Source organism: Ammospiza caudacuta, chromosome 15, assembly GCF_027887145.1.
Source record: "Ammospiza caudacuta isolate bAmmCau1 chromosome 15, bAmmCau1.pri, whole genome shotgun sequence".
NCBI lineage: Eukaryota > Metazoa > Chordata > Aves > Passeriformes > Passerellidae > Ammospiza > Ammospiza caudacuta.
This window is the reverse complement of record NC_080607.1, coordinates 11,530,650-11,551,185: the sequence shown is the minus strand read 5'-3', so window position 1 is coordinate 11,551,185 and position 20,536 is coordinate 11,530,650. Positions and strand designations below refer to the sequence as shown.

At 41.0% G+C, this 20,536-nt stretch overlaps 1 protein-coding gene across 1 annotated transcript; it reads right to left on the bottom strand.

Moving 5' to 3' along the window:
* Positions 1 to 4,852: 4,852 nt before the first annotated feature.
* Positions 4,853 to 19,273, bottom strand: LOC131564159 (protein-glutamine gamma-glutamyltransferase 6-like). Its single transcript, XM_058814450.1, has 14 exons — positions 19,077 to 19,273; positions 17,990 to 18,104; positions 15,906 to 16,079; positions 15,079 to 15,318; positions 11,216 to 11,334; positions 10,850 to 10,975; positions 10,534 to 10,714; positions 10,150 to 10,285; positions 9,679 to 9,782; positions 9,342 to 9,584; positions 8,367 to 8,684; positions 7,245 to 7,408; positions 6,367 to 6,491; positions 4,853 to 5,281 (listed from the first exon to the last, which is right to left on the bottom strand). Exons 2-14 carry the CDS (start codon positions 17,994 to 17,996, stop codon positions 5,131 to 5,133), a joined length of 2,088 nt encoding a protein of 695 aa, XP_058670433.1. The 5' UTR covers positions 17,997 to 18,104; positions 19,077 to 19,273; the 3' UTR covers positions 4,853 to 5,130.
* Between the last annotated feature and the right edge of the window lie 1,263 nt (positions 19,274 to 20,536).

Genomic DNA, 20,536 nt, shown 5'->3' with positions numbered 1-20,536 from the left:
GTTAATTAAAAACATTTTCCTTCAGACTTGCACACCTTTTCATTGTGTCTAATGTACAAATTTTATTATATTTTTATATAGCTGACATTATGTGCTATAGGAACAAAGAAAAAAATCCATTGTTATTAAAAATTGAAAAAAAGCCAGGGAGTTAGACAAACAGCTAAAATATGAACTCTTTTCTGTAGGGTTCTTTCAGAAAAGATAAAAACATTCCAAAATTCAGAGAATTCATCTTTAATTTAAACAAAAAGTCAAAATCTTTTGTGTTTAGATAAGATTTTGTTAAAGTCTGAAGAGACTTCTATTCCTCATGTTCCTGCCCTGTTTCTGTGGTGATAGCTAGTTCTCATAATGTTTTACAGATTTACAGAAAGAAAAATTAAAACTATTAAAGTATTAAAACTATCATCAGGAAATGCCAGGCTGGTTCTGGAAACACTGCCTGACAATGATGTCTAGGAGGTTCTTATCTTCAGTGTGGAACTTGCTTGTTATCTTCTCACGTATCTTGTATCTAAATTAATTTACAGCCTGTAGCTTGAAGCTGGGTGTTATTTCACACTCTGTTGGAGAAAGATTACAAACAGAGGAGTGGCATATCTCGAGGCAGTGCTATGGGTTGCTCTATTGTATCATGATAGGTTGCCCAATGTTGAAAATGAGGCACTGAAGCTTAGATTATAAAAGCTTCAAGCTTTCTCTTTCCTTGATAAATTAAAAAATTCCCACAACAACAAACAAGAACAAAGCAGAAAAATGAAGGTTTCCCTATGAAAACAGGTGTTTGGAAAGTGCCCTTTTCCAGTATGATATTCCAGAGGAGTTTCAGGTGAAGAAAACCCCCTGCTCTGAGTAGAGCCTGTTAACCCTGTGCAGAATAATGCTGCTGTAAGCATTTCCATAATTTCACTCAACCAAGAAAGGGGCTCATGTCTGAGAGAATCTATAGGCTTCTACTATAATAATAGGGTGAGATTTCAGTTTTCTGCTGCGTTTGCAGCACGGAGTTTTATTCTGTGAAGGCTTGATAAAGGCTCAATTGTACGAATTTTTCAGCTTTTTGGAAGAATTGTGCATTTCTGAGGCATTCTCCAGGCAGTAAAGGCCTGGAGCAAATGACTTTCCTGTAGTCTGTGTGCATAAGCATGTGTGAGTGTTTTCAGTTAGGGGTCTTGCTTCAGATGTATCACCTGGAGACAAAAATTCCATTGGCAGGAGTCTGAGTTTGAGTCACATGGTATGAAATGCCTGGAAAGCATGTTGCTTGCATCATCACTTCATTTTCCTGCCTTAAACATGTTTAATTGAACAGGACCATGGAAAGCATCATTCCTAATATCAAGTCTTCTAATTTAAGGGTGACTTAGAAGGTGTTTCTGAAGGGCACTTGGAGTCAGGGTTTGAAAAGGAGTCAGTTTGCCTTGCTGCACTTTATCCATGTGTATCCTGAGTGCCCAGGCTCTGCAGGGCAGGGATGCAGGAAACTGAGAGCATTTTGCACATTTGTAAATAAAAATGTCATGCACAGAGGATTTAATTATATGAGTGAGGCTCTGATGTTAAAGGACCGAACAGTGCTATTGAACACTGTCAGAGTGTCACAGGCAAGGTCAATATGGAAGAGGGGAAGTGAGCAGAAGCAGGAAAGATAAAGAAGGCAGTGGCTAGCATTGGTTTCCTCTAACAATTTACTGCATCAATAGTTTGATTTGCCTTGTGAAGTTCATGGCTACACAGGCATTTCCAGAGAACATGTGCAAGAGATCAGGAAGAAAAGTTCCATATACGTGGCAAGAGCACAGTAAAGCTTGATGCCAGTCTTTTCTCCACGTGAATCTCAAATTTATCCTTGATTTGATCTTCACAGTTTCAATTTCAATCCTATAATTTCTTTTTCTTCTTTCAGGGCCTGTGAGGGTTATTTTCTGTAAGTCAGTCAGTGTAAAATTGACCAAAAATGTTTGGGTGTCCATGCTGTAATGGACAGACCTTGGGAGCATGCTCAGGAGAAAAAGCCTGGTGGTCACTGCTGAAGATGCTGACCATGGTGCACACAGGGTTCTCTATGACTGAAAGATGAAACTCTAAAAGTAAAACATTTTTAAGCTAAACTTTGGAGTCTGTGTGTGAGTATTCCATGGTGCATGTGTCTAAATCGAGATCTTTACAGTCAGCATGAGAGTGAGCACAGAGAGTGCCATCCCAGACAGACAAACAGCACTCAGCTGGCAGAGCCCCTCTGGGGAGCCCAGAGACCACCAAGGGACCTGGCTGAGGCCAGACTCCATCTGATCTTAGAGCCTGGAATTTCCATGTAGCAGTTTGATGCCCCAATCACCAGCCAATAGTTAATTAGGTGGCTGCAAAAGCACTGAATAGAGCAGTTAATTGATACGATAGAAAAACATTTTCTTATTCTACTTTTTGTGTTACTGGAAAAAAATAGGTTCAAGACTCATAATAAAAGAAAAAAGAAAATCAGTTCTAGTAGAAAAACCAATAAATACACTTAACCTAAAAAAGCAGAGTTCCTGAGAGAGCAGCAAGATGTAATTTATCTCGTTTCCTCAGCAAATATTGCTCATCTGGATTGGAAGAGGATGTGTGGAGCCATCAGGCTGGATGAACTTACCTGCCATAAGGATTCCTTCTTCCTTTCCACCCTCGTGCGTAGCTCAGAGTACAGTTACAAAGGTGTGCAAGAACATTCTAAATCCTCTTCCAGCAGCACCAGTAATGAAAGGCTCAGGACTGGACTTGGCTACCTAGGCTGGAGTTTATACAAGCTGGGTGTGACCTGTGGTTGGTAGCTACTGTTTTTGTAGTGATATCCTACGTGAGTATCCACTGATGACTGCTTTAATTGCACAATCTTGAATCCAATTATCCTTATGTAAAACTGGTGAAGGACTGAGGAAAGATGAGAATCAGTATTCTGGCATTTTAGAGAGGAAAGCATCCAAAATTGGGTCTAATGAAGGAAATACTATCTTAAGTAGACAGAAGCAACTTAATTTTAGATGGTTTGGTTTGTGTCATTTTTGGGTTTTGGGGACTGTGTGTACAGAGGGCAAGTATAGACTAATGTACCTATGGTACAGCACACTGTGTGGGAGGAGTAATCCAAGGAAATTTATAATAATTAGTGTTACTGCCAGTAGCTTTTTTCCCCCACCTTTTTTTAAAAAAGACATCTATCTGAAGATCTTCCATATTACTGCATATAATTCATTTTGTCTTTGCCACATTATTGTAATAATGCTTCCTTCTCATTACCTGTTTCTGACATGATTATAATCTGCATAATATAATCTGCATTTCTTCTCTAAGGAGAAACACTTCCCAGGGAGGGGGCATTGTTGTGCAGTCAGCTCTGACTGGAGACTTGGTTAAGTAAAGAGAAGTCTTTAATGGCTGCCTCTGCTTCTAATAATTTTTCTTTGTAGTTTGGTGCTCATCACACATGCACATAGCTTCTCTGTAGCTGTTTGGCATGGCAGGGTTGGTTGGGCCCTGGAGGAAGCTGCAGAGCTGCTCTTCTGGTGTGAGCCCTGCCCTCTGTAATTACAGCGCTCTGCTCCTGCCCTCTCCTCCCTCATCCTGTGCAACAGCTTATCTGAAACATGCCCTGGCCATTTGTCCCAGGAGTAGGCTGCACACTGCTCTGCATTTCCAGTGAACTGTAGTGAGGAGTAAGGGGTGTTAGGAGCAGGGATGGTCTGTTATTTTCCTCCCCTCTACATCCTGCCTTGTGTCTTTTTTTTCAGTTCTGTTTTCTGTTTTGTTTCCACTTTCATATCAAGATTGCCAGGAACCAAAAAGGCGAATTAATTGCCTGCAGTTAAAATACATTTTTAAAAAAGGGAATCTAAAGGGGTATTTTTATGGCTTCTTGTGTGTGTGTGTGTGTGTGTGTGTGTTTTTCTATAAAAATCTGTGATTATATCTGGATCCCTCAGACTCTGAAACCTCCAACTCTGAACTGTCAGACAAAATTGCCCATGCTCATAACCCCCAACAGCTCTCTTCCAGCTTGTTAATTCTGATTTAAACTTTTTGTAAGTCACACAGCAAATACAACTCCTCAGGCTTGGCAGAGCTGTTTGCACACCACCAGTGCCCCACATCCTGCTCTCAGGGTGAGCTGGCAGCTCCTGTACCTGCTCAGTCATCACCTGGGGAGGCTGCAGGAGCAGGGAATCCTCACAGCCACTTAAAGGGTGGCTTTTGGGGCAGACCTGGAGATGCTGGGATTGGGAACCCACAAAAGAGGTTTCTGTCTGCAGACACTGACAGGTGTGGGGTCAGGGCTGCCCTGAGGGAGCCACAGGGAAGGTTTGAAGCCAGATGTGTTCCTTGACCTCATGACCTTACACTGGTGGGCAAGAGGAGTAATTCACCCTGTGCTGCTGGGCTGCCACGCTATTGCAAAATCTTATTGCTTTGTGGAGCCTGGGACTCTGTCAGCTGCATGGGAATTAAGTTACTGTTTTGAATATGTACATGAGTTCTCCACTCTGTGACAGGCCTGTGCCCACAGGCTACACAAATACTGCCAAGCATCACTTTTACCATCCTCCCTAGGCTTTTTTCCTCCCCATTCATGGAACTGTAGGTGTCAAAAATACAGATTAGATATTAGGTGAACAATGGAGGAAATGTTCCATTATTCTAGGTTAGTGGCTTGTGAAATGAAGAAAAAAAAATCCCTTTTCCTCAGACTTGTGATTTCTTGTAAAACCCGATAGAATGTACAAATCATTACAAAACAATACAGTTGAGAATTATTTTTATTTATTGCTGACAATTAGAATTTGGTCAAAGGGAGATTGTATTAATTATTTGAGGGAAGAGTCAAAACTGGGAGCTTAACAGAATGAGATTTGAAAATAGTGAAACTATTTCTATAAAGAAGGGGCTGAATTTTTTTCTTTTGTCAGGGGGTGGGAGGGAAGAGAAATACAATTAGAGACTAAATAGTTAAGCACCATGAAAGCAGACTGGATTCTATTGCAATGTAAGAAGTCATCAATTTTTGTGCAAAGTTCCTTTCTGTCACCCCTGTCCCTATACAGAGGAGAGTGTCTTGCTGTGTTAATGCTGAAATGGAAGGCTGATTCCATCACATTATGCAGGGGCTACTGCAATTGTTACAAATCCCTTAACATGTGAAAATTTGTCACAAGAGAAGTCTACTTGCAGCTGTAAGGGCCCAGCCCTCCGAGGTGTGAACTCAAAAGATATTTTTGATCTCTCCCTCGGTGCCAGTCGTGCCAAACTGAAAAAAAAAAAAGAATAGAAAAAAAAAAAGAAATTTAGTTCAGGCTTGAATTGTCTTTTATGAGATTCCCAAGGAATAGAACTGCATTTACTTGAGACCCAGCCTTGTGTTTTGAGAATTATTTAGGGTTTGAGGCTTTGTGTAGACTAAGAAATGAGAAAGGACTTGAGGCTTTGTGTAGACTAAGAAATGAGAAAGGACAGAACCATCTTCCTTTATTCTTAAATGGAATTATGGAAAAGAGAGGTGCAATGTCTCAGCTTCATCTTAGGGCTGGATGCAAATTTGGATAGTCAGCGCAAACTCAGAATAGAAAATCTTTGATGTCAAAGGTCAGTGCTCTGTCCAATGCCTGCTTGGTTCATATCTATTTTGGCAATAATGATTTTTCTAATGGCCATTGTGCTTTGGCTTGTATCTACTTTTGGCCTAAATTGGTTTAGTTTTTTACTGGAACAATGTTTTCCTTTTTTTTTATGGATTATTAAGTCCAAACAGTTCCACAGCCAAAGCAAGTCAGGCTGTTTTACCATAGAAGAAGCTTTAGGAAATGCAAACTATTACTCAACACTGAGCTGATCCATAAAGCAGCAGAGTCCAGAGGAAAAGAAAATAATAAAAATAACAAATTGCCTTTAGGTTTTAAAAAGGCAAGTTTTTTCTTGCTTTAAAGGAGAACAGAGAAACTTTCTGTTTGGGCTGAACCAAGGGGAGTGTCTGACTTGTTTGCTTTAGCCTAATTATCTTTGTAGTATCAGGGTATTGTATATGAAAATAAAACCAGAACGCCAAACTGTAGAATAAGCTGCAGAGAGACAAAAGAATTTGACAGGTGCATTTGCTTTCCCAGGAAAAAAGAATGTTAGCAGGTTTGAGTTGTTAAAGAAGCTCTATGTGGAAGAAACACCACACGATTAAGGAATCACCACACGATGAAGGAATCGTATGGTGTCACTTTTGCTTTCAGAAGTAGAAAATATAAAAAAGACAAGCCAAGTGTGTTTTTTTCCTTCTGTGTGAGAAGTCAGATGTGCTGTTGGTGGTGCTGGAGGCAGTGAGGGATTGCTGCAGGTTGCACTTACTTGATCTTGACCTGCTGGTTCATGAGGGTGACGAACAGCACGCAGCGGCTGACGGGCTCCGGGAGGGGGTTGGCGTAGGAGATCTCCAGGGACACAGCTCTGTTCACCACAACCCTCCGGGGCACCTGAGGCACAAAACACCTTTCTGGTCACTCCCTGGCTTATGTTTCTGCTCCCTGGAGTCAGGATTCAGTGGAGCTGCAAGTGGCATTTAGCTGGCAAACATTATCTTTCCTCATGTTTGAAGCTGGATGTGACAAACATTATCTTTCCTCATGTTTGAAGCTGGATGTGATAAACATTATCTTTCCTCATGTTTGAAGCTGGATGTGGCTCAGCTCCATAGGGCTGTCCAGCTGTCTGCAATATTTTGTGCATCATTTCAGTGAAATAGAGCTCTGGCTCTACACTAACATGTCCCATGCAACCTGTCTGATATTTTGGTTGCTGAATGGCTTTTTTTCTTTTTTGGCACATCATTGATTAGGATTAAAGTGCTAAAACAATATGAACTGGCTCTAGCACTGGTTAGAACTAAGGGTTTAAGTCTGAATTTTGGCAATGTTCTTCAAGGGCAACACAAGCACTTGCCAATACATGGAATGAAAACAAGGACTGTGGAACATAAGGCAGTGGCTTGTGACTGGGAAAAAAGAAGGTAACAGAGCTGTTCTGAGAAACAGGGCAGATTCAGGACAAGGTTCAGAACTGGCCTCTTACATCCTTCCATTCTCAATTCAAGCAGGCAGAATTTTGGAACAACATCTGAAATGGCAGGCTAAATGTAATAAATTTATCTCCAGATTCTCATCTTAAGATCTGAGCTCCAGAAAGATCTTTTAGCTCCTGTTCAGAACATCAGGGAGAAAATTGTTCACCTTAATGATGATGTTTGTGTTCTCCAAAATGATTGTCTTCTCCACCAGCAGCTTCAGCCCCTGTGAGCGCATGACTTCACACAAAGCAGTCACTTGGATCCTTTTGTCAGTGGTCAGATATTTTCCATAATGAGTATAAGGTATCTTTACCCGGATATGCTTCCCTAGAATTCAGAAATATATTTAGGAACCATTACATTTCCAAAGCAAGCTAAAGAGAAAATAGTTACAGTGAGGGGTTTTGTTCATTACTGAAGAGAGAAAAGATGGCAGTGGAGTTTGTTTATATTTCCTTCTTGTGAGACTGATTGTGTATTTCCCTCTTCTGGTGATCCTTGCCTACTTTAACTCATTTGACCCTTACACTTTTGAATAGAAGACATTGGCCTGAAACTGAGGGAGTCTGCTTATCTGCATTTCACTGGATTCCTGACCCTTTGTATTTCTTATTATTAGAGGTATAACTATTTTAATCTATTCCCTCCTTATAACCTTTTTATTTTACCTCAGTCAAGAAGAAAGTTTGGGTCAAGTTTCACAGAGATCCTTTTCAAGTGACCTGGTCAGCTGCTCATTGTAGTCCTACAACTTTTCTGCTGTGTATGGGAAAAATGTTTATCTTTGTAGCTCCTGGGGATGAAAAAGATCTCTATAATAATTCCAATAGTCTTCACTCTTCAAAAGAGAGACAGAGTTTCACTGTAACTTTTAAGCTTTTTCCTAGTTGATTTCTTTTCGTGTGTTGCCTGTTGGGTGCCAGAAGGCACACATCAGACTTTTTTTACTTGTTAAGAGTAACATGTGTTCCTATGTAATAATCAGCGCACACAGACACATGCACATATATATACATATAGAAACCATGATACACACACATAGTGCTGCTTCTGGAGCTGCAACATAAGTGTAGCCTCCCATGGAACATTTCATGAGACATCTACTTAATGCTTTAAGTAGTGCAAAATTTTCAGAAGAAAAAAAATAATGTAAAAAGTACTCATAAACAATGAGTAGCTGCACCAAAAGCTGATACAGGTATGATATGGATGCTTCTTCTTTCCAGTTGCCTTCCTGTGGCTGGGACCAGAGCTGTATTGGCTCCTTAAGGACATTAAAAGTTACCTTGTTTAGGACCAAGCTCCACAGCAGTGGCTGCCTTCAGGATCTCTGCCACTGCTCTCCTCGTGTACAGGATGGTGGAGGCACTCATGTCCACCCTGATGCTCTTGCGGTCCGAGGAGAGGTTGTTGAGGACCAGGACCAGGTTAATGTCCTTGCCAAAAACTGGAGGTTCAGCCAGCTTGAATTTCCCAGCAATGCCAGGGTTTCTCATTGTCTCTGAAGGTCTTCCCCCAGGAGAGTCTGTGTGTCCTTCTGTGACACTTACTCCCAATATCTTACTCAAGGCCTTTTTGTAGACTCGTCTTTCCTCAGAAGAACCTGGTGGAAGCAGAGGACCAAGTAAAATTCTACTTTTGTTGCAAATGCACTTCCTCTCTGTAAAGGTTTTCAGACCAATACAGGCTATCAGCATCACTCAGAAATATGCAATACCTAAAAGCTCCCTGTATCTTCATTAAACTCCATTCAGGTTTTTCACAGGGGATATACCATGACAAGGTGAATAAATCACTAAAATGAAATATGATGCATTTGTATTTGTTTAGAAGGGAGATTTCTTTTTCTCTGGTCAGAACATGCAGTAATGTGCTAAGTGATACTCTGCTGATCTGATGGCAGCCAGCCTCTGTATTAAACATGGTTGCAGTAAAACACTGAGGAGTGAAACCCTGAGGGTTTGTTTGCCTTGGGTAGTAAAATGTATTTTATAGCCCTGTTTTGTGTATGCATTCAATTTTACACTTCTGTGGAAGGGACTAAAGTATATTTTGTGTTGTCCCTTAATGAGGAAGCTATATAGAAATATATAGCACCAGAAATATAGCACCCACTGTATTAAAAAAGTAATCTGAACACAATGGCAAAAATATTTTCTGAAGGCAGCGTAGAGATGTTTAAAGCAAGCAGGTTATCCATTCCCCAGCACCAAGGATTCAGTAGGCAATAAAAGGAGATAATTTGTGCTAATTCCTCCACCTTCTGGATATTTGTAGTTAGCAGTGACATCCACACGGCCATTGCTGCCCACAGCTTTGGTGCTGATGGACCTGCCAATGATTTCAGTATCACAATAAACTCTCTTCTTGCTTCCATCATTGTACACAATCCATCTGTTGCAGTCAGCGTTCACCTCTGAGTACACAAACAAGGTGTCGTAATCCAGGTTGACTTCACCCTCTTTGATGGCTAAGACAGATGCAGGGCCACACTGAAAAATTCCTAAAATGTAAAAAAAAAAATATGTTAAACTTTTATTAGTTGTGCTCAGTTTGGAGAAGGACTCTTAGGTCAGGCTGAGAGCTCAGGCTGTTACCTCTGCTTTGTTCTTGTGGAGTTGCATCTAAAACCTGCCACCCATTGTATGCCCTTCCCAGGTCTGGGCGAACGAACCAGCTTTCATTCCAGACATGATAATCCCTGGAGACAAAGAACAATGTCTAAAAAGAACAATAATATAGAGTAGTCATGCAAACTTCCAATTGGAGACGAGTAGTGAATTTAAAAAAAAAAATTTCTAAACTCTAAACTGAGGCACAAAGTATCAAGTTGCAGTACTTCTTTCAAAGGACAGATTTACTGTCTGCTTTTGAGGTATAGAGACCTCAGGGCAGGGAGGGAGAAAATAATGAAGCATGTTGTTTGTTTGTTTTCCAAATGGATGTCTGCAGTATTAATTTAGATGGTTGTATTACATTTTGCCCACTCAGTTGCTTTTGAACTACTAGTGTTTTTAGGTCTAGATTCTCTCTATTGCTGTTGATGAGATGGAAGAAATTATATTTACCATGTGGAATCCTTGCTGATATTAAGAGTCCTTCCAGAGCTGTCATAGTACTTATCGATACTCAGGTTTCTATCCACGTCATGGGCAGAGTTAAAATTTGAAACCAAACGAGTTGGAATCCCCAAGCACCTCAAAACTGAAATACATTTTATAAAAAAAACAAATGAGCAAGAAATGCAACAGAACCCACGCAGCTTTGTGATTACAAATTACAAGCTTCAATGGTTACAAATATCTGAGAAACGAAGTGTCTAAATAATTTGTGATTCTTCAGCATTAATGGTCTTCACAGTGTTGTTCCTTTTGTAGAAATTATTGCTTTGTAGTTCTGATAAAAGCAGAGGTCCCAACATTTCAGCCCAGCCCTGTATCCTGACAGCTCACCTGTGCACATGACACCCGCAAAAACCCAGCACTGTCCGTACTGGACAGGTCTGTAATTGTCCTGGCGCCATTTCTTGAGGATCACCACGCTGCCATCCCACCTGGAGGGGTTCTCATGCGAGTGGAAGCTCCCTTGCCACTTCCCCAGGAGCACTCCATTGTCGTTGTCATTTCCATTGATCTGTCAGTGGGCAGAATGCACAAAGTGAATTGTCTGCACTGCACTGTATGTAGCTCATTTACTGCTCATGGCTGAGCCTCAGAGGTGCTTTCTGCTCACTCCTGTGGGGCTGGGGTTAAGTTTTCCATTCCTTACCATAGAACTGATGACTCTGCCCAAGTATTTGGGGTCTCCTCTTCGGGACACGTCCATGGCTGGGTCCTGACGGTAGTACAGGCTCAGATCAAGCATGGTGAGACAGATGTTTAGGAGGTCCTGAAACTGTGATCAGATAAAATACATTTTTAAGAAAATAGATGGTTTCACAAGCAGAATGAAAGGAGATTTTATTGCAGTTCCTCCCTTCTGAGACATCCCACCCCAAAGCTGATAGCCACACTGTGAGCAAACCACAAGTAAGGCTACCCAGGTTGGTGCAGTTATTAAATAAACAGCAAATAATGATAAGATAAATGCTGTTGGAGACAAAATGAGAGTTCAAACAAATTCCTTGTGACTTACCTGTCCATAATACCACCCTCTTGCTTCAATGTACCTTGCATTGCCCACAAAGATTATTCCATTTTCATTTAGAACATATTCTTGTCTCTCGTTTTCATTGGACATGTAGACATCATCACCTGTAAACCAAGTTGGGAGGCTTAAAGCTGAGAATACCAGCAACCTTTCAGAAACATTTTTGTCCTGATTTAGCAAGGAGAAAACTTCTATTTGAAAAATAGAATTGTTACAGCTCCATGAAGAGGTGCAGTTCAGTGATAATGTCTGTTATTACATATGGCCAGGGAAGGTGTGGGAGGTGACAGAAGGGTCCATAACATATTACTTAACTTTTTTCCCCTACTTTTAGTGTAGCCTTGTGTATTATCTAAATGTCCCCTGTCTGCACATTGTGTTTTTGTGAGGAAGATAGACAAAAGTCCAGGCTAGCTCATCACATTTTTCTGTCTTCTCAGGGTAGTTAGAAGTGGAACAGATTGAAAAAGATTTGGAAAGAATGACACAGATGACATTTTTCTCTTTTTTCCAGATGCATTTGTCTTATTTTAAGATTCCTAAATGAAGACCTTTGCTTGCCTGATCCAAAGTCCTATGAGAAATATTATTAGGATAATCTGCTCAGCCATTCACTTGGAGTTCATTGTTTTTCCAAGTTTATGGCACAGTATTTAGCTGCTGTGAAAGTATTGGTTCCCACAGAGGTTTAGGTTGTTTTGGTTGCTCTTTAGGTAGCAATATCTGCTTAGCTCTGCTTTCAATTCCATAATATTTAAAGATATTTTCTGAAAGGTTCAGGATTGCAGGAAATAAGTACAAAAGGATCAGCTTTTCTATTTTATTGAATCAACTTCTTTACCTTCCTATAGGAACTTCCCATCCTTCCCTTCCTGCAAATAAAGAAATTGCAGTTTATTTTAAAAATTGTATAATGTGATAGAAATCTATTTCTCTGGTTGCTGTCCACACTTTTTAAAAATAATATCATCACTGTTGATTCCTGAAGTTTTGGGGTAGCATGGACATGGAGACCTGTGTCCAGTTTCAGGTGCTGCACCTCAAGGTGTGGACCAGTTGGGAAAAGTGGGAGGAGCACTAAGAATGCTCAGCATTCCTGAAAATCTGAAGTATGAATTAACTCAGAATTATTTAAGGTAGGAAATAAATGGGGGCAAGGAATGGGGCAAACATTGTAATTAATTCCAGAAATTCTTGGGAAGAGGATGGGGCAGGGGGAAATAAAATCCTCTTCTTGGTGTCTATCATACGTAGGATGAGAAATTATATACTGAAGTCAAAGCAAGAAAGATTTGGTTAGTTAATAGGATAAAGATCTAATAGAAAGGCTTGTGCTTTATTGGAGGGAATTGCCAGGGGAGGTGCTGGAGCTTCCCTAATGGCTGGTCATTGAGAAGGAATTCAAGACCTCTCAGGAATGACCTAAGTGCTGAACTGAACCTCTCTTATAGCCCTGGTGTAGGACTAGATGACTTTCTAAGATCCTTCTAGCTCTGTGATTTAATTATTCTGAGCAATCTAAATGTCCTTGTATAATCACTTGAAGAACATTTTTTTTCCTAAGGTTTATGTGCTCTCAATAAACCTTTATAGCTTACTAAACTAGATTTTTTTTTTTGGTCCAGAAATTTTTTCTTGTATTAATTTATCCTAGTAACCCTTCACTGAACATGGTTTAATTCTTGTCATCTCATCCAATGGCATTAACATTTAAATCTGTATAACTATTTTCTCTTATACAGCTGAAGATTGAATTTTCCTTTTTCAGGGCCATTTCACTTTGTTGAAATGTGTTCACTGTGTTCACTTTTTTGTTCTTTGATTAACAAGGGTTTTCACATTCTTCATGATTTCCAGGTGATAAGTCAGTCACTGAAATCATTGTTATTTCTCCCTAGAGGTGTGGTCTTTTATTTCCTAATATAATATCTTATTTCTTCTCACCTTCTCCACTCACTAAGGTCAGCCAGTTATTTCTGTGTGTTGTCCCAGCCCATCTGATCATGGAAAATGCTGTTTTGTGCCAAAGTCAGTGATGAACTATTTCATCTGAGTATTTTTTTCAGATTATACTTAAGGATCCACTCTGTAGTAGCTGTGCTCCAATCCAGTATTTTTTCTTTCATCTCTAGTCCTGTTTTCTTACAAGTAGTTCTTTGTTGATATCACAGTTAATGAATTAATTTCTGTATTCGTCAGCTCAAGGATTAATCTCCCACCTGGAACCATATCTACAGACCAGATTTGCCATTTATCCTGTGCCAAGAAAATAAATTTCCCTTTCCCTTCTGCTATGACACTTACAATAGTGGTAACATACCCTCAAACTGAATCTGTTCCTGTTTTTCAGGACCAGGGAGCTATTGCACTCAGCAGAACTTATTCAGCAGCATCCTTCATTCATTAAGGATACTCCCTTTTATCTGTCAGTAGCCAATGCATCATCTGGTAGATCTGGAGGACTCTTCCACAAAAATCATTAGTTTGAAATTGCAACGGGCACAGCTTAATTTGTCTGTTTTCATCTGAGAAGAGTTTGGTCTCTTGTGTACCACAGCCACGCTGGTGTTCCAGCTCAGGAGCTGTCACATATTGCTGTCCCTGCAGTGTGGTTTTCGTCAATTACAACTCACACACAAATTATTTTTCAGAGGTTTCTGGGGAAGTTTTTTTCCCTCAGGACTGTGCAGAGATGGTCTGAATTTCCTGAACATATTTGTGTAATTATTTCTGTCTTCCAGGACTTGCTGAGCTAATTAGCAGCTTTTTTCATCTTGGCTATTGACGCATTTCTTAGTGGCTCTTGATTAACATATGGTCATGGAAAAAAAATAGTGGATGATTGTGGCTACTTTTCTCCCATAGCTCTTTACTCACTGGGATGGCTAAAAGTTCTCTTAGCACCAGGGTGTCACGTTTTCAGGCTAATCCAGGTTTCTAGACTATTGCACAGTTGCAAAATATGAGGTTAGAAATTTGCAGCCTCAACATATTGCAGGAGAAGTGCGGAAAAGAAAAGTTGGAGCAACAAGAGATGTCAATTTTCAACCCAAGAGAAGAGCATGGGAATTGGACAGGAGCCAGCTGTGTGTGCTTGTGGCCCAGAATGCCAACCACATCCTGAGCTGCACCAGCAGGGGTGGGCAGCAGGGTGAGGGAGGGGATTCTCCCCCTTGACTTTGTGAGACACCACCTGGGACACTGCATCCAGTTCTGGGCTTCTCTGCACAAGGGAGATGTGGAGCTGTTGGAGCCTCCAGAGGAGGCCACAGAGCTGCTCTGAGCTCTGGAGCCAGGCTGAGAGAGCTGGGGGTGTTCATTCTGGGGAAGGCAAGGCTCCAGGGAAAGCTCATTGTGGCCTTCCAGTGCCTAAAGGGCTTATAAAAGGAGGGAGAGCAATGCTTTACATGGACTGAGAGTGCTAGGACAAGGGGGAGCTGTTATAACGTAAAAAGGGAGAGATTCAGATTAGCAGTTAGGAAGAAATTCTTTAGCAGAGGGCAGTGATGCACTGGAAGAATGTGCCCAGAGAAGGCCTTGTCTCCAGAAAAAGTGATTTGCTCAGTTCTGAAGAGCCTGTGATACAAACGCATATAACACATTGTGTTGGGGTACAAAGTGGGTGGCAGCAGTGAAACAGCCTATGATACAGCCCCATGTAGCACATTGTGTTGGGGTACCAAGGGGGTGGCAGCAGATTTTTAATGCAGTGAAACCAGGCCTCTGAGCACAGGGCTGAGATTGCAGCCTCTGGTGACCCAAAGAGAGACAGCCTGAGGGAGCAGCTCTGTGCAGGCAGGAAAGCAACAAGGTCAGCTGTGCCCAAGAGCAAAGGCATTGGCACCTACCTGGGCACCAGGGGTTGAAGAGTAGCACAAACTGGCCCAGGTATCTGGAGAAGATCTTGCTGCCTGCGGTGACGCGGAGGGTGAGGTTGTAGCGCCCGATGACGGCGTTGGGCGGGCTGGAAATGGTGAAGTTCATGGCTGCAGAGTCACTGGGTCCCTGGGCAGCACTCCAGCCGCTGCCCCCCGCCTCAGAGAGGCCGAATGCTGCCCTGGTGCGATGGGACTCCGAGGGGGATGGCCCTGCCAGAGAGAAAGAGTCACAGGTTTCCATCCCAGAGCTTGGTTTCGCCATTTGTGGTGGTGTTTGCAGGGGTGCCAGGATGAGGGAAGAGATGAGAATCTTGACTCCATGTTTCAGAAGGCTGATTTATTATTTTATTATATATATTATATTAAAAGAAAATTATATATTAAAACTATACTAATAGAATAGAAGAAAGGATTTCATCAGTAGGCTAGCAAAGAATGGAATAATAATAAAATCTGGTGACTGCTCACAGCCTCGACACAGTTGGCTGTCATTGGTCATCAAGTAAAAACAATTTCACATGCTGGGTGAACAATTCCAAAGCAGCAAAACATGAAGAAGCTGAAGCTTCCCAGCTTCTCAGGAGAAAAGATCCTAATGAAAGGATTTTTCATAAAATAAACATATTTTCATAAAATAAACGAACATTAACCTCACACTTGAAATTGAGCACATTGGGGTGCGGGAAGCACTAAAAATACAGGCAGAAAAATCATATGTCTAAGTAAAATAAGGAGAGAACTACAAGGAGTAAAGATTAGAGCTCTCTCAGGACATGGATCAGCTATGGGAGTGTTACCTATTTCAGTGACAAACCCCAGGCTCTCCCCATTCTGCCTCGGCCTGTTGAAGTACAGGGTGATATTGAAGGGCTGTCCTCGCCTCACGGTCAGCTCGGTGTTGGCATATCTGTCAGTGTGGTGGTTGGCTGCATTCACTGATGGCTGCCAGCTGATGTGTGTTGGGGTCAGGTCTATAAAACACAAGAAAACTCATGAAGAAGCAGCTGGCATGAGGTCATTTGCTGTTTAGTGGCAGGGTGAGGTTACTAAGAGCAATTACCTTTTGTGGGAGGAAGTACAACTAAAAAGCAGATGCCCCATTAAATTAAGTCTATTGGTCAATAATGGAAATATTTCCTTGGGTTTTGTTAAAGAGCCCTCATACAGAGCACTTATGTACTTCCTTTACAGGGTTGGATGCTCTCTTACCACTTGACTTAAAAAGAAATTTACAGGATCAAATTGGTGTCATTTCACAATCAGCACCAAAGAAAGCGTCCTGTAGCCCCTCTCTGTTTTCAAAATACGTATTTTTAGGGTCACAGGAATGGCAATTAGAACATCTTACTTTTCCTGCTTAGATTCTGATGCCATTTGGCCTAGATGCAAGGAGAAATGCATAGTGAGAGATCATCTGTCTTATATAGATGAACAAGAGGTATTTGAGGACATGCTGAAGCTTTTGACAAATCAATCCATCTGTCTGAATCCAGCTCTGTTCAAACTCCAGCTGGACCACTGGAGTTCCTGTTCTAGCAGGCAGTAATTTCATGTCATAGAAGAATTTCTTGCAGTGTGCTTGGAGTTCTCTGATATTGTGTCCTCCTGCACATATGCTGTTATTATGGTCTGTGGTTTAAAACCCGTAAAGTAGTTCCTGACACCTCAAATGCTGAACTGCCTTGCTGGCAAGCAAATATGAATATGATATTCCTTGCAAGATTGTTTTTCCTTCCCTGTTTTCTTGCCAGGCTCAAACCTGAGCAGCTGTGCTGTCTTTGGGAATGCTGAGAAGCACATTCTGTGTTTATATCTGCCCTGGGAGACTCTACAAAATACACCTGGAGCATTGTGTTCCAAGTTTTGGCAAATGCTCAGGGCAAGTACCTTGGTGAAGGCTCTTCCAAGTAATTTTTATTAAAATATCATAAGTGCAATGAGGGTGAGGGTGGGGGAGTGGGGACAGGATGGGGACACAAGACCACCACCATTTTAAAGGGAAATCGAAGGAAAACAATAATAACAACAAAAAGAATAGAATGGAAAGGAGGGATTAATGCCTATGCAATATTATTGTAGGGATCTTCAAACAAGCTTCTAGGTCTATACCACAGAGCTTATCAGTGAAATACTAAGTCAGATCTGAAACAATATATCTGCATATTAAACTACAATTTAATCCTTGAAGACGAGGTAAAACTAATTTTGCAAAAAAGTGTTCTAATTAAATTCAAGGAAGATTTTTTTTTTTCTGGTAGTTTAGGACCACAAAAAGGTAATGTGAGAAAGTACTGATAGGCTAAAAAGGAGAATTTTTACCATTAATGTATGGGACAACAGCAAACTGCAGTTAGCTGCTGCTTGCCCTGCAAAGCTGATTTGTAAATGTTTTTTCCAGCATTAAATGAGAAAGAACCCTGCTTTGCAATTGCCCACCTCAATAATCATCTTCATTTAAAACTTGAAAAAAGCAGAGATGCTCTCAGTTGCTATTTTCCTTTGTTAGGATTTTAATGTATTTTTAAATTCCCATCTATATGTTCCATGCTCACAGCTTCATTAGAATGGATTACACAAATTTTGTCAATACCAAGCATAACACATATCTTACAAAGCATTTAAAAAATGGTGCCTTTTCAAGTAATTAAAATTTCTTTACTCCTCCATGTCCCAATATCCTCTGTTTAACTCAAAAATTATTCTCAACCAAGTCTTAATAATAACAACATTAAAACTTTGAAAACGAAGTGCAAGACCAAATGACAATATAAAATTACCTTCAGATAAGAAATCTGAGCAGATACCTACAGGGCATGAATCCTGAGGAAACAGCCCTGAGTAAATATCTGCTGAAGAGAAGCAAATGACTTGCAGAACTCACCTGCCATTCCCTCAGCTTATTTGAATTGCATACAACTTCTACTTTGCTCTTCAAGGATGTCCAAGTCACATCAATCATAAAAAGGAAAAACCCAGCAATCTTTTCGTGCTGTCAGCTGAAATTTGAGAGAAGGGAGAGGTACTTAGCAGTTGTTATTAATACCTGTAAAGTTGTCAAACGAATTAACTGGTTCCTATAATATATGTCTGTCTAATGCCAGAGTTCCTACTCAACGTGGGTGTAATTATGGGAGGAGATACCAAAATTATTTACTCAGAGGAAATGCATGCTCTTGAATCCCAAGAGAAGAAGAACTTCCTACAGAGATAATAGGTGTGCCATGAATAAGTTATCTTTAAGGATGAGGAAATGGGGAGCGTGGTGGGACATAAAAGCTGTCTGAAGGAAAAAGAAGCATTTCCTGATGACTTAACTTCCAAGCTGGTTAATGTCACTTCTGGGTTTATCCAATAGCTGTGGGTTGGTTTCAGAGGGTTTTTTTTTGGTCTAATATTATCTCCAATACTCTCTGACAAATAAAATTATAAGCTCCCACTAGAAACAAGTATCTGTTTACCTGTTAAGTTAGCTCCATATATTAGTATTTCCCAAAAGTTTTATTTCAAAAAGAACTCACAAACTGATAACCTTGGGTACTTTTTGTCAGCATAAACTTTAAGCCTGTCTACTTTAACAACCATGACTTTTTGGATTTATGAATACATTTATTTTTGGTGTTGTACCATCACTTTGTAAAACAGTACGAATAATAAAACTATGTAGTTTTGAAGAGGATTACCTGCTTAAGATTCTGCAGACCCACTGATCATGTTTTATCACTCAGTATAGACTTAAAAATAAATTAATCTGAATTCTAAGTTACAGAGAAAGAAAACCCAGCTGAAATAGCGAAAGTTAAGCTCCAGCAGCTGTTTCTAAGGTTGTTTTTACAAGACAGGCTTTTGTACCTTTTTGAGAAATGTTGCTTTCCTATTACAAAGACCAAAATATGACAGACATGCCAGCCCTGTCCCAAAGCCTTTCCCAGCAGGCAGCAGCACACCTGGCACAGCACATCCCCACTTACATTATAATTCAGCGGTTCTTCCTTCCCTTGGAAGTTTCCAGGATGTTCAGGCTGCCAAAGCTTCTTCCGGGAATCACCTCAAATGGGGTTTGATTGCTGTCCAGAGCTACTTCAGTTGGTCTTTTTCTCTTTTCCTTAATTCATATTCCTTGGAAACCATAAGAGCCACAAGCCTCTGATGTTGCCCGGTCTTCACACAGGGCCCTAGTGACAAACCGCATCGACCAGTTCTTAAGTTCAGGCGCTGGGTACTTACAGTGATTGCCTCAGATGTTACACATTGCTCCCACTGGCATTTGGCTGTTTCCTTTCTTCTTCCTCGCTGCTCACACACACGTAATTAAGTCTCAGAGCACTTTTTCTCTCCTGGCTGTAACCACCTCCTTGGCCTCTGCAGGCACGCCCACAGTGGTGCTGCCGAGCCACCAGAGCCTCTCTAAGCCTGGCCTACATCCCAAACTGGCACCTGCCAGTCTCACCTTCACCACAGCAAAGCAGCAGCAGCTGCTGTTGCAATCCCTTTGGAATGCAGCAGTCATGGTTCCTAAGTGACTAATGGCTGAACGTTGTCACAGGTGTTTTTCCTAGCTCAATTCCACCCACCTGCCATCCAAAATGGTTCAAAATACTTTGTCCTTCTCTTCCCGCTGTATCTGAGTCTTGGATTTGCAGTTCAGTTTGCTAACTTTCAGAGAAAAACTTTTGAATTTTATTTATCTCCTTTATAATTTTGTCTACTGTTCATATCCCCAGAGTAACTAAATCCACCTTACAATTGTCTTGTTGGTACTTTTTTGCTGCAAAGAAGAAAGCAATTTAAATTCCACAAAAAACTCCCATTGCAGAATCTTCTCCTTAAGTCTATGTTGAAGTTGTCTTTTACTCACACTCATTAACTTCATGTGCAGGGAGTGTTGCTGGGGAGGGTCTGATTTAAAGGTTTCTCTCATTTCTGCTTCTGCAATTCACTTGACTTTAGCACAATTTGAGTGTTTCAAACACAGAAGAGATGGAAAAATAATTAATTTAGTGTATATCTGCATTCTAAACTCAAGGCTGTGCTTGACCTTGAACTTCTACTGTGGTTTACTGCTGCCCAGAGGAGACCATCAAGATTATCAGAGGGATGGAGCTCCTCTCCTGTGAGGAAATCTGATGGAATTGGGTTTCTTCATCCTGGAAAAGAGAATTTGGGTGGTCTAATTGTGGCCTGCCAGTACCTGAAGGGAGCCTACCAGGAAGATGGAGAGAGTCTTGTTAAAAGGGTGTGGAGTGACAGGACAAGGGGGAATGGCTTCAGACTGACACAGACTAGGTTTAGATTGGATATTAGGGAAAAAAATCTTCCCTGTGAGGGTGCTGAGGCCCTGGCACAGGTTGCCCAGAGGAGCTGAGGCTGCCTCATCCCTGGAATTGTTCAAGGCCAGGTTGAATGGGGCTCTGAGAAACCTGGTCTGGTG

Coding starts and splice junctions, on each gene's coding strand:
- LOC131564159 (XM_058814450.1), bottom strand. Junction 10,286..10,533: donor TGCGGGTGTCATGTGCACAG/GTGAGCTGTCAG, acceptor AATGTATTTCAG/TTTTGAGGTGCTTGGGGATT. Junction 5,282..6,366: donor AACCAGCAGGTCAAGATCAA/GTAAGTGCAACC, acceptor TTTTTTTTTCAG/TTTGGCACGACTGGCACCGA.